The 14,562-nt window shown below is 36.4% G+C and overlaps 1 protein-coding gene across 3 annotated transcripts in view; it reads left to right on the top strand.

Annotated features, from left to right (window-relative positions):
- The window catches only part of tax1bp1a (Tax1 (human T-cell leukemia virus type I) binding protein 1a), a 37,618-nt gene that overhangs the window by 17,204 nt on the left and 5,852 nt on the right, over window positions 1–14,562 (top strand). For all 3 annotated transcript variants that reach the window (XM_067411190.1, XM_067411191.1, XM_067411189.1), the window contains 8 exons: window positions 1,173–1,412; window positions 1,562–1,738; window positions 1,941–2,016; window positions 3,526–3,788; window positions 6,360–6,446; window positions 7,119–7,290; window positions 9,963–10,114; window positions 13,339–13,424. In XM_067411190.1, the coding sequence (XP_067267291.1) occupies window positions 1,173–1,412; window positions 1,562–1,738; window positions 1,941–2,016; window positions 3,526–3,788; window positions 6,360–6,446; window positions 7,119–7,290; window positions 9,963–10,114; window positions 13,339–13,424 (1,253 nt within the window). The remainder of the gene's footprint in view (window positions 1–1,172; window positions 1,413–1,561; window positions 1,739–1,940; window positions 2,017–3,525; window positions 3,789–6,359; window positions 6,447–7,118; window positions 7,291–9,962; window positions 10,115–13,338; window positions 13,425–14,562) is intronic.

Here is a 14,562-nt window from a genome sequence, read left to right as displayed (position 1 = left end):
TCATTGTGTCACATGATCCTTCAGAAATCATTCTAATGTCGGGATGTGATTTTTTTCCTTAAATAAATAAACTGCAAAATGTTACTTTATTTTATTTTTTTTTAAATACATTTATTTAATGCAAGGATTGCTTCTGTATATGAGGAGACTTTCAACCAGTATAACAAAAAATGTTTCTATAGAGAATTACCTATTGCACCTTTAAGGTTTTTCTGCCAAAATAAAAGGTTTAACGTTGCAAAGAAATTAAGACAACCATAAATGTTCGTATTGTAATTTTACTGTTGTTCTGTTTAAAAATAATAATACCATAATGATAATAACAATTATAATTATTATTAGTAGTAAAAATAATATATTAATACTTTAATTATAGCATATTGAATTATAATATATTATTTTTATTATTTTTAAACACTATTTTATTTTACAGTATAATAGTATTATTGCATAAGTAGGATATTTCTTAACGAATTTAATACAATTAAAATATTTTTTTAAAATAATTGCAAGGGGGTTGTGTCAGATTTTACTTTTTTTCATGTCTTTAGCTGATCACATGTCTGTAATATGCTGATTTGCTGCTCAATAATCATTTCTTATGATCAATGTTGAAAACTACCATTCAAACATTTGGGGTAAGTAAGAAGGGAAAAAAGAAATTAAGACTTTTATTCAGCAATAATGCATTAATTTGATCAAAAGTGACAGTAAAGGCATTTATAATGTTATAAAATAACATTACAAATAAATGTGATTCTTTGTAACTTTCCATTCATCAAAGAATCCTGAAATGTATCATGTTTTCCACAAAAATATTATGTTTTCAACATTGATAAAAACCATTAATAATTGAGTACCAATAATAATTGAGTAGTACCATCAGTATATTAGAATGATTTGTGAAGGATCATGTGACACTGAAGACTGGAGTAATGGCTGCTGAGAATTCAGCTTTGCCATCACAGGAAGTTTTCATGATGTTATTATTTTACTGTATTTTGAATGAAATAAATGCAACTTTATGGTGAGCATAAGAGACTTTTTAAAACAAAACAAAACAAAAAACAACTGTATTTTGATTAGTTATTATCTTAATTATTCCACTACTACTTTTGACTGGTAGTGTAAATCATGCGTCCTCTTCCTAATGCATTTGTGTGCATCTCCAGGGTCTCAAAGAGCAGTTGCGTCAAGCTGAGGAGCAGCTCCAGGCCACACGGCAGCAGGCAGCCATGTTGGGTTCTGAGTTACGCGATGCCTCCGGTGGGCGAGATCGCACCATGGCTGAGCTCTACCGTGCCCGTCAGGAGGCTGAAGACCTACGATCCCGTTTAGCTGAGGCCCAGGAAGAATGCAGACATGCTCAGAATCAGCTGGACAGGATGAGAAGCCAGGGATCACAGGAAGTGGTAACCACAACTAACTGTCCCTTATGTTTATTTGATTGTGAAGATCTATTAATAACAATATGAAGAACTCATGGTTTGTTTAGACACAATGTGAACTGGGAGATAACTCTCTTTCTCTCTGTTATGTTCTTGCTTTATTTTAAATTCAGGGCAGGGCTGGAGTGGGTGTAGTGTCAGAGCTGGAGGCGGAGTTACAAAAGGAGGTTGAGGAACTAAAGCTGCGTCTGAATATGGCTGCAGAGCATTACAAAGAGAAATACAGAGAGTGCCAACGTTTGCGAAGACAAGTCACCAAACTAACTCAGCAACAGGAGACGCAGCTGGGGGTGAGTAACTGCAATTATGGCTTCACCCAGTTGTAAAGTTCATGAAAACGCAACAATAAAGCTTATACTCTCGGAATGATGCACTTAAGGTTCAAGTAATTGGTTAAACAATCTTACATTTTATGTTTATGTATATTAGCTGACCTTCTAGAGCTTGCCATCAAGTTCTGAGAGAAATCTAAAAATATTACATGTGTTTTAGGACTCTAACAGGAATGATGCCTCTACAGAGACCACACAGGAGTTACACACTCCAGATGCAGAGATGCCACCCACAGGTATTGACATGCACAGAAATGTATCTCTAACACACATTAGCAAACTAGTTCCGTTATATAACCAAAAATCAGTAGAAGTTTATTTACAAAGAATATAAAATCAGTAATAAAAGCTTTGGGGTCAGTAAGATTTTGTTTTTTTTTAATAATTTAATGGTTTTATTTAGGCCTGTCACGATAACTTCTTGTTGTTGGATAATATATTGTTCCAGAAATAATTGTGATAAACGATATTATACGTTAAACGATATATATATATAACAGCATAATAATGCAAGTAAGCCTACACACTTTCAAATGACAACAACCATTTAATTCTTTAGATCATGGAAATGAAGGATCAAAAAATATGTAATATCCTAAATAAATAACTTAAATAAATCACAAATATTTTCTAAAAAAGTGAAAAGTAACAAGTAAAAATTGCACAAAAAGCACTATGGAGATTTTCCATTTACAGATTTTTCCCTTACCTTCTTTTCTCAGTAAAATAAGGGTGCACTATTGCTGAAAACACAAACCCTACTTAGCAGTCAGGGGCCGTATTCACAAAAGATTTTATCTTACCTCTAAGAGTTCTCCTAAATAGCAGTAAAAGTTCTTAGCTAAGAGTTTTCTCTTAAAACCTATTCACAAAGCTGCTGAGACTAACTTTTACTAAGGAATAGACAGAAGTCTTAAGCTAAGAGTGAGGGCGGGGTTGACCTCGTTGCTATGGAGTATACACACAGTGATTGGCTGATGGGGGAGGAGTCAGTGATTTAATCATAAAAATATAGTAGAATGAGGTGACATGTTTCCACATTAAAATAAAGGTTTTAAAATACAAATGTTGCCCTATTCAAATAAATATTTTTAAATAAAAATTTGTGTTTGAAGGATCTGTTCTGGTCCCTTGGTGATTGTTGTGTATCATTGCTAGATTTGTGAGTTTCTTGTCAGATATGTGATTTACTCTTGCCATTTAATTATGACCTATTATAGACTTAAACTGAAGTTTGAACTAATTATTTGATTGTTTTAATCATGATTGCAAACACCTGTGGATTTAGAGTATGTTTTCTATATAATCATTGAGAGTGAATGAAATTGTTACACTGACGAAGGCGAAGTGGCGAAACGTTTGTTGACTTATCTCCTGTGAACTTCTATTAAAGTCTCTTTTAGAGTGCAGACCTTCTTTGTCTTCTTAATTGAAATATAGGTCATTGCACCTTATTAGCTGGGAGAGCGCGGTGAATGCTTTAATTAATAAAAATGTTGCCATAGTCAAAATAAAATGTTGCCATAAAGGTTTTAAAATAGGAAAGTGTCACTAATTAAACTGGTATATACAGTCACCTCTTTCATGTCTGCATCTCAAGAGATTGCAGAATTCAAGCGACAAATTATGTTTTATAAACAAAGTTTGGGAGAAACACATTCGATTCACGCAGCAGTTTCACAACATACGCTCTGTAATATTTTGACCAACCAGCATTATGCATCTTAACATCTTATATTTGAAAGATCAACATCCTGCTGAGATCAAACCTGGAGTGCAAAAAGATGCGGAGAGATCGAGGGATGAAGGTAGACCTGGACAGGAGGAGAAGGAAGAGGAAGAGGAGGAAGATGATGATGAAGAGGAGGATGAGGATGAGGAGGAGGAGGAAGATTGCAGCGTGTCAGTAGAAGCTGAGCTTGCCTGCATGGAGGAGAAATGGAGAGAGCAGTGCACCATCAATGAAAACCTGAAGCTCCTACTAGCCAATGAGGAGAAGCAGTTTAAAGTATGTAAACACACACACACACACACGTTTGTTTTTGTGAAACTTTAGGCTGCAATGCATTTTATACTGTACAAACCGTACTTTCTTTGTGGAGACATTTGGTCCCCACAATGTAATATAAACTGAAGCACACACACACACAGAAGAACACACATGATTCAGGTCCCTTTAATCCCACTAGGGAGAGCCAGCTACAGATACACACACATTCATTTGCATAAAATCTCAGCGCACACAAGTGTGCAAACACGATTGAACTTCATCGGGTTGATTTTTAGGTCCGGTTCAGTGAAGTATCACATTTCCATCAGTCGTGTGTGAGTGCAATGGATCTCATAAAGGACAGAGCTGGCCAAGTGGAAAGGAGGTCTTAAAGGACTCTTCTTGTCTGAGTATTTAGACAAAGCTGGAGACACCATCAAAAGGAAAGTCTTTTATTTACAGCGTGTTTAAACGCGTGTACATGTTCTCACCGCATGCTTTATGACTGTTTACTGCAGAGCAGGGTAAGATCTTAGTAAAGCCATTTCAACTAAACTTCAAAACCAAACAGGCATTTACAAGATGATAACTCAGAAAGAGAGAAAGAGAACGAGATCAGCAGACAGTAAGCTAGTGTTTGCTTTCTTTCTCTGTTAAATGAGAGATCTCTAGTTACAAAGACGTAGTAAGGAGGTTGCAGTCAGCCCATTTATCAATTTGTCTCAGTTATACACACTACTCTCAGCTCAGACTTGACATCACAGTTAATTTAAAGGGATAGTTCATTTTTAGTTCAGTTTAGTTCAATTTTAACCACGCACCCTAACCCAGCACAAGCCATGTATTTTTGTATTTTTTTTTATTTGTGTAAAACGCAAGGCTCTTTTTGCTACAACAGTGGATGTCAAAATCCAAAAATTGATATAATCTAATTTACACTACCATTCAAAAGTTTGGGGTTATCACGTTTTAACGAACTTAAAGGGTTAGTTCACCCAAAAATGAAAATTCTGTCATAAATTACTCACACTCATGTCTTTCCACACACGTAAGACCTCCATTCATCTTCGGAACACAAATTAGGATATTTTTGATAAAATCCGATGGCTCAGTGAGGCCTACATTGCCAGCAAGATAATTAAAGGATTAGTTCACTTTCAAATTAAATTTTCCTGATAATTTACTCACCCCCATGTCATCCAAGATGTTCCTGTCTATCTTTCTTTAGGCGAAAAGAAATTAAGGTTTTTGATGACAACTTTCCAGGATTATTCTCCTTATAGTGGACTTCTATGGTCTCCAAACGGTTGAAGGTCAAAATTACAGTTTCAGTGCAGTTTCAAAGGGCTTTAAACAATACCAGAAGAGGAACAAGGATCTTATCTAGCGAAACAATTGGTCATTTTCTAAAAAAATACAACTGTATATGCTTTATAAACACAAATGATCGCCTTGCAAGTGCTTCCGCTTTCCGTATTCTTCAAAAAGCTTATGCTGTATGTCCTACGCCTTCCCTATTCTTCTTACGGAAGGAATGCACCGCCAGTTCCGTTTTATCCATTAGTAGAATAGGGAAAGTGTAGGACATACAGTGTAAGCTCTTTGAAGAATGGTCAATGGTGGAAGCACTTGCAAAGGCGATTATTTGTGTTTATAAAGCATATACAGTTGTTTTTTTTGTTTTTTTTTAAGAAAGTTACCGATCATTTCGCTAGATAAGACCCTTATTCCTCTTCTGGTATTGTTTAAAGCCCTTTGAAGCTCAAAAACCTTCATTTCTTTTCGACTGAAGAAAGAAAGACATGAACATCTTGAATGACATGGGGGTGAGTAAATTATCAGGAAATTTTCATTCAGAAGTGAACTAATCCTTTAACACATTCAGATGCCCAGAAAGCTACTAAAGATATATTTAAAATAGTTCATGTGACTACAGTGGTTCAATCTTAATGTTATGAAGCGACGAGAATACTTTTGTGCACCAAAATAAATGAATAAATAATGACTTTATTCAACAATATCTAGTGATGGACGATTTCAAAACACTGCTTCATGAAGCTTCGGAGCTTTACAAATCTTTTTAGTGTTTCGAATCCGTGGTTCAAACTGCCAAAGTCACGCCCCCCAGTGGTGAACCCCATTTCGAAACACTTTTGACGTAACAAAGCCTTTTTACGCTCCGAACCACTGATTCGAAACACATTTGAGGACATATTGAATTGGTCAAAAATGACAGCAGAGACATTTTTATAATGTTACAAAAAAACATTATATTGAATTATTGAAATTTCAAGTCCAAAATCTGAGATATACAAAATATCAGGGTTAAACTTGTATATCGACTTGTCTATGTTAACGCAATTTCTGTAATTTAAATGTGTACAAACAGAATTGCAGTCTGTTTGTTTGAGATTCCCAACTGGGTCATAAAAACATTGGCTCAAACAATGGTGAGTAATTGCTGTAAGACTTTTTGTAACTCTGTTTAGTCCCTCTAGTGGTTTAGAGATACACACTTCACTTTCAAGTGCAGCTCTAAAATATATGTCCAGATGCCACACAAAATAAATCATATGAATTCCTTCATAGACTCAGGTGGCAGAGAAGGACAGAGAGGTGTCCGCTCTGAGGGAGAGTCTTGTGGTGGTGACCAGGGAGAAGGAAAGACTGGAAAAGGTAAGCATTTATAGTATAATTTTTGTTCTTATAAACAGTTTGTTGCTATATATTTACTTGTCTTTTGTTCTTTATTTGATATTCAAAGACCCAGAAAGCTGTAATATCTTCTAAAGGCGGTATCATTAGCTTGATCTGCTAAATGTTAAGAAGAATGGTTAAATATTAAATACCTTAATTTGAGCAGGTAAGATGCTGAAATCAGGTTGAGTGTGAATGTTTGAGCCCCAAGAGTCATGGCTAAATGCCACATTCAGCTCCCTGATTACCCATCAGCACTTGTGTTAAATGTTAAATGTGTGAATAATTCCTCTAATCATGGCTTACGGATATAGGGTCAAAGGAGAAGGGAAGAAAGAAATAACAAGAAAAAGAGTATAAAAGGAAGGAGAGTTATACTGTATGTCAGTAGTATTTAAAGTCTGGTTATATGTAATCTGTATTACATTAGTACTCAAGATTTTAAGATTTTTTTTTTGGTTTTAATAGTCAGATGTTTCTCATTTGTAACTAAGATTATTGTAGTTTTGTTTTTCAAGCCAAATTTGATCAAGCCTTTTGCAATTTCAGTGACAATGTAAGCAATACATAAACGTGTTTCCTGTCAGGTATGTTGATTCATATGAGATTCATTCTACAGATCATTTTGTTGACTCTTTATTTCTCTTGCAGGAGTTGCGTCAGTGTATGAACAGAGGGGAGACAGCAGCTTCAAAGGTCAGAGAGCCAGTGGTGCTGCGTTACCCACTGCCGTATCCCCAAGACCCGCCTCCACTTCCACTGGTACCCCAACAGCCTGCTGAACTGCAATACGGAAACCCCTATTCAGAGCAAGAGACCCGGGGTGGGTGCACCCTTCAGTCTGCTGTTATTATGTTTTATTTCAAATAAAGTAATTATTTAGATCACCTGAAAATAAGGTTTAATTTTTTAACATTAGTTAACATTAACTAACAATGAACAATACCTCTACAGCATTTATTAATCTAATCACAACATTTACTAATACATTTTTAAGATCAAAAGTTGCATCTGTTAACATTAGTTAAAGGATTAGTTCACTTTCAAATGAAAATTAGCCCAAGCTTTACTCACCCTTAAGTCATTATCCTGACACATCCGAGCTTTATAATGGCAGTGAACAGGGGTCATGAGTATGAGCTGAAGAAAGTGCTTCCATCCATATCCATCCATCATAGACGTACTCCACACAGCTCCGGGGGGGTTAATAAAGTCCTTCTGTAGCGTAGCGATGTGATTGTATAAAAAACAAAATCCATATTTAACAAGTTTTGAAGTAAAATATGTAGCTTCCGCCAGACCGCATTCCATATTCAACATACGAAGAAAGTGTAAAACAGCTAAAAACAGCTAACAGTTAAAAAAGCTTACACTACATCAGTGGTCACCAACCTTTTTAAGCCCAAGATCCCTGACCTCGACCTTTACGAAAGACAAGATCTACTTGATAGAAAAAGACAGCCCAGATTGTATTTAGTATTTTTTTCGTGGCCAATTTAGATTGTAAATTGAAATAGGACATTTTACTTCCTATATTTAGATTCTGATTTATTTATTTATTTTTACAAGCAAATTGGTCGATTCTCATACTGGTTGCAGATATTTATTATTATTATTATTGTTATTATAAACAAAAATACATTTCAAATTAGAGGGAACCACTGCTTTTTAATCACAATCCAAACAAAGATGCTATCACATTGCATGAGCAGTTTTTTTTTTTTTATTTGAATTAATTGAATTTAATTTCAAGATTTAAAGCAAAAACACAATGGTCTGACTTTATCTTTGTGAAATTATATGCTACACAAAATAAAATTGAAACAAAAACAGCAGGCTGAATGAGACGCAAATTCACTCTCTGACAACAGAGGGCGCTTATGGAGCAGCAGATACAGTGTTTCCTTGGTTACTGTTGTGTAAACAAAGCTGAACTGCGCTAATAATTAGCTACTTTATTCGGAGGTAAGAGGAAAATAAAATGCCATTACCATCGATTTTTTTCTGAAGACAGTAATTCCTTTTATAGATGCATTCATATAACCCTTCACCCCTAATTCAATATTTATATTTTCTTCCTATATTTTGAGCATCGTGAACAGTGAGCTGCTCTGCCTGCTACAGAATTGTCTCCTCTTTGCGTCCATCTTCAGCGTCTCTGCCTCTTGTTTACGGCCGTTTACAGACTCTGACATGATGTGGGCTACTTACCTTTATCAGTGTCCCAGTAGCTCCCGAAAATAACAGAAAAATAAATACAAAAATACAGTACAAAGACTGGAGAAATGTAATGTATTTTTGCATTCATATTTCTGTTGTTTTCGCGAGCTACTGGAACAGTGAGAAAGATCGACCGGTCGATCGCGATCGACGGGTTAGCGACCACTGCACTACATCCTACACCTTCCCTATTCAACATACGTAAAAAATGTAACTGACGCCACAGCAGTTTACACTTTCTTCGTAACTTAAATATGGAAGGCAGTTTGGCGGAAGCTAGATATTTTACTTTATAACTTGTTAAATATAGATTTATTTTTTTTTTTTTTTTTACACAAACCCATCGCTTCACTGCAGAGGGCCTTTATTAACCCCCCCGGAGCTGTGTGGAGTATGTCTATGATGGATGGAAGCACTTTCTTCAGCTCATACTTGTGCGTCAGGATATTTATAAAAATATCTCGGATTGTGTTCGTCAGAAAGAAGAAAGTCATATACACCTAGGATGACTTGAGGGTGAGTAAAGCTTGGGGTAAATTTTATTTAAAAGTGAATTAATCCTTTAATGCAATTAACATGAATGAGAACAAAAAAATGTATCGCTAATTGTTAATGTTAGTAAATGCATGAACTAATGTTAACAGTTTAAACCTTATTGGCAAGTGTTACCATAATTCTATACTAAAGTATATATTAACTTGTAAATAAAATTACATTAAGGACAAAAAATCTCTCCCAACTAATGCTGTAAACTATATAGGGAACCCTGTCATTTGGTACATTACTATAATTAGGTTAAAATTAACAACAGATTTTTCTAACTGTTAATGCATTTTTTGTCACGTTAACTTTGACAGACCTAAATTCAACATGAAAAATGTTCTTAATATACAATATAAGTTACAGTCTGATTTATTTATTTTTTTCTCTGCTTTTATCGGCTTATATCGATTATTGGTCAATACATCGGTGTATCCCTAATTATTCATGCGCTAGCGTTCACAAGTTTGGGGTCAGTAAGATTCTGATCCTTCAGAAATCATTCTAATATGCTGATTTGGTGCTCAAGAAACATTTGATAAGAAGGACGTCAATCAATGTTTGTTAATATTTTTGTGGAGTGTTGACTACTGTATAAAGGAGTGTAGTATATTTGTTTTTGCTCTGGTATCGGAAGTATATTATCAGAAGATTTCAGTGGTATTAGTATCTAACAACTGAATTTTTTGTAATGTGACAATCCTGTTCAAAACCTGCTGAATTCTTGTTCCTCAGATGGAGCAGATGGGGCATTATCCCCAGAACAAACCTGCCGCCCCCCTCCCTTGGCTCCACCACCGTGGGGCGGTCCTGTGGTCTGCAGTCAGCCATCCCGCAGTCTCAGCCCCCCTGATGGCCTGGAGAATCCCCCTGAAGAGCGGCCTAATGTAAGGACACATACACAGATGACTGGAGCAGTGAAAATATTTAGAAAGCACCATAACAGCTTGTACATTATTTTGGCAGCTACATAGGTGTACAATAGATATGATCTTAATGTAACTTCAGACTGCTAGTGCTTGTAGTAACGCTTGAGTGCGTTTTAATCTGGACAGTGTTATTTTTAAAGCTGTTGCTTATCTGCAATACATTGTTAACACACATCCTGTCAGACGTTAGAATGATATTTAGCAGATGTTTTTACAATGTTAAAGCTTTAGATCAGTGATTCCCTTTTTTTTGTTACAGCCCCATTGATAACGCTCAATTGCTGATATTATACTGCAAGAATCCTCCATTTTTTTTGAGGTTTTTACCATTTGACATAAAAAATAGTTTTCAGGTTCAGAAATTGAATAAAGTAATCAAATATAAAATAACACTGCATATAAACTTTGAATAAATTAAATAAAGATTAAACATTATTGAAGTTACAAAAGCTATTCAGTCAAGAGTAATGAGTGATTTCAGGAATTAGACTGCTGTCCCTTTAAGACATAATTCAAAGATCCAGTACACTGATACTGATACACATGCGTTGTCTGTCTAGTTTTTCTCTTAAGACATAACCTACTATCTTTATTTGAATATTCGCTAAAGATGGGCATGTTGACATCATTTTTTGTGTGAATTTGTCCGTTCATGAACAAGACTTGAAAGAGAATTTGCGCGCGAGTTCTCTTTGGCATCGTAGGGTTTAATGTTTCAATTGGCAAGATTTAAATTAGTTTAGTTTAAACACAGATAGCAACGTGAGCTGTTCATCTCTTACCTATTAACACCCAGGTGATGATGGCGTAAATGACTGGTCATAGAGCTTTCGGCACATAAATGAACATTTGTTTATAGTGACTGTTTTGTCCAGGTTCTTTTGATCATTGCTGTTGTAACATATTGGGAAACCAGAATGTGTATCCATCGAATGAAACATACATTAGCCGAATCCATCTGTCTGTTTTATACGTTGTAACCATATTATAGATGCGTTGTCAGGTTTCGGGATGAATCGCGGTGCAAGCGCGTGCCGAACCGCGGGTCGAGAACCGAACGGTTCGATTTTTTTTTTACCGAGAACCGTTCCTCCTTTTAGCGCTACATTATTTGCCGATACCTCAAAACACGTCACAGTAAGATTCGATTAGATTCAGGGGTATATAACGATCAATATATCAATATTGTGTGCCTATTTTACACAACTAGTGAGATTTTAGGACCAATTAGAATGCACACTTTGACAGAAATATGCTTGGCTGTAACATGAGAGTCAAAATAAAGGTGCATCTTAAAAATATATTGATTTTTAAGATGTTGCACCAATAGATTCTACGTTAGTCATTTGATCGATTCATATCAATATTGAAGCTTTTTGTAAACTTCAGAGCTAATAACTGGGTGTTATTGTGTCAGTCTTTAAAGGTGCCCTAGAATTAAAAATTGAATTTATCTTGGCATAGTTAAATTTTTTTCGTCGACTGAGAATCCAAAGACTGTTACTGAGTTTTTGAAATGAGCGCATGCGTAAGAACAGCCCCCCTCCGTCCAAAGGAACGCCTCCCAAAACTCGTGCACGAGTATTGGAACACAAGTGTTTACCACTGGCATTCACTGTGTCGTGTTAGTGGATTCATTATGTCGGACTCACTGCAGGTAACTCATAATCTGCAGTTGTTATTCCTGTCTCCTGACAAAAACATTGCATGCAGCGCCTGTGGAGTGTGGAAAGTTACTGGAGAGCGCAGCCGTGCTCGTCTCTCACAAGGAATGTCACAGCAGTGAATGACAAGCCAGAGGGCCAATCCGCGCACATCTCTCACAAGGAACGTCACGGCAGTGATTGACAAGCCAGAGGGCCAATCGTTTACGCGATGATCCTAAGACCCTACCTCGTGCACAGATGATGTATATTAAAGGTGCTAAAGAGGATCTTTTCATCAAATGAGAAACCAAAAGGTGCACGAGTATTGGAACACGAGTGTTTGTTTACCACCGGCATTCGCTGTGTCGTGTTAGTGGATTCATTAAGTCGGACTCACCTAATAAATAGTCTTTTATCAGTTAGTAAAGACAGTTTCAAGTAATATTGCAAAAATGTATAAGACAAAACATCCTATTTAGCACCTTTAAATAACAAGAGTTCAGTACATGGAAATGACATACAGTGAGTCTCAAACTCCATTGTTTCCTCCTTCTTATATAAATCTCATTTGCTTAAAAGACCTCCGACGAATAGGTGAATCTCAACATAACACCAACTGTTACGTAACAGTCGGGATCATTAATATGTACGCCCCCAATATTTGCATATGCCAGTTCATGTTCAAGCATTAGACAAAGGCAGGCAGTATTAAAGTCTGGATCTGTGCACAGCTGAATCATCAGACTAGGTAAGCAAGCAAGGACAATAGCGAAAAATGGCAGATGGAACAATAATAACTGGCATGATCCATGATATCATGATATTTTTAGTGATATTTGTAAATTTTCCTTCTAAATGTTTCATTAGCATGTTGCTAATGTACTGTTAAAGACGTTCTACGGCACCTTTAAATTGATACATGGCCATTATTTTTGTCACACTTCAACAACCTTCTCTGCTTCTTTCTTTCTCAGTCTTCCTTTCTGTTTTCAACCCTTCCTCTTGACTTGCACCTTGTCGTCCTTCGATTCAAACTCTTTCCCTTTCTTTTATTTTCCATCTTCTCTTCCTCACTGCCCTCTGCATTCCCCGCACCTTCAGACCTCAGTTCATAGGTGAATACAGAGGTGGTTAATTTGCATGAAACGGCAATTAAGGCTTTTCTCTTTTGAGCTCGTTAGTGGATTAGAGTGACGAGGGTAGAGGCTCGTTAGAGAGAGATGTTGACGAGGGCTATGCTAATTGGCTGGGGGTGCCGGCCTGTGATATTTGAGGGTGCAGATCGGCACTGACCCCTTTCTCCTCCTTTCTCGTTTGCTGCGTTAAAAGCCCATTAACCTTTGCAGGAAGCCGGCTGTGTGCAGACAGGCGTGGCTTTTCGTCGAAAGTGTGGGTGTGTGTGTCTGTGTGAGATCCTAGCTGTTATGTCTCAATAGAGAGGCGACAGCTAGCTAAATGTGTCCACTGAAGAACATAGTATTGTTATGTCTCAGTCAAGAAGAAATGATTTCATTTGGGTTTTTATGTCTGTCTTAGGGAGGTGATGGTGAGGCCCCTGCAGTCTGTGATCATCAGAGCCTGGAATCTAATGAGAGCCACACAAGCTTCTGCTTTGACACCAGGTAAATGTTTAGTATAACATTCTACCATACCACTCATATTATGTTTGTAGTATGTATACTGTATGTCATTTGTATGCATAGAATACCTAGAAGTGCTATGGACTCTAGGTAAGTCCCACAGAAATCTGTGGTATACAACAAAGCATACTATGTGAACTACTGTATCCCGCAATACAATGAAATGCTATGTACTTGGCTTTCCATTTCCAAAGTGACAAATGACTAGTAATATCAGTTTTTATTTTATTTTGAAACATAATATTTTATTAAACTAAAATTGTACTTTAAAATAAGAACAGAGGCTGGGCTGGGCATCTCTGGCCCTCGAGATCCACTTTCCTACAGAGTTTAGCTCCAATCCTGATCAAATTCACCTGCTTGTAGCTTTCTAGCTACATCCTGAAGACCTTAAAGGTTTAGTTCACCCAAAAATGAAAATTCTGTCATCATTTACTCACCCTCATGTTGTTCCAAACCCGTAAGTCTCTCGCTCATCTTTCAAACTGAATGAAAATATTTTGATAAAAACAGAGAGATTTCCGTCCTTCCACTGACAGTCTACGCAATTACCACTTTGACTCTTCAAACTGTTCAAAAAGAGTTTGTAAAAGTAATCCATATGAATTGAGCGGTTTGACATGATCATGATCACTTTATATGATAAACAGATTGAATTTAGGCTTTTATTCATGCATAAATATTCATCAACCCACACATCTGTTATGGTAAACAGAAGCTCAAGAACCAATGTGGTTCATTCTTCTGCGTTATATGAGCTTCCATAAGAACCAATGCGGTTTGTTCTCACATGTCAGTCAAGCGAGTACGGTTTAGTGAGTTTGTTCACTGATCAATGTTTATATGTGGAAAAAAAGCCTAAATTCAATCTGTTCAACATATAAAGCAATCATGTCTCTTCAGAAAATTTGGGCTAAACCGCTCAATTCATATGGATTACTTTTGCAATTTCTTTATGAACTTTTTAACTTTTTAAAGTGTCAAAGTGGTAGTTGCATGGACTGTCAGTGGAGAAACAGAAATCACTCAGATTTTGTTAGGCAATAGTGGCCTAATGGTTAAAGAGTTGGACTTGTAACCCAAACGTCGCGGGTTCAAGTCTCAGTACTGGAAGAAAATA

This window comes from Chanodichthys erythropterus, chromosome 15 (genome assembly GCF_024489055.1).
Source record: "Chanodichthys erythropterus isolate Z2021 chromosome 15, ASM2448905v1, whole genome shotgun sequence".
NCBI classification, from domain to species: Eukaryota; Metazoa; Chordata; class Actinopteri; order Cypriniformes; family Xenocyprididae; genus Chanodichthys; species Chanodichthys erythropterus.
This window is presented reverse-complemented; position numbering and strand designations above follow the sequence as displayed.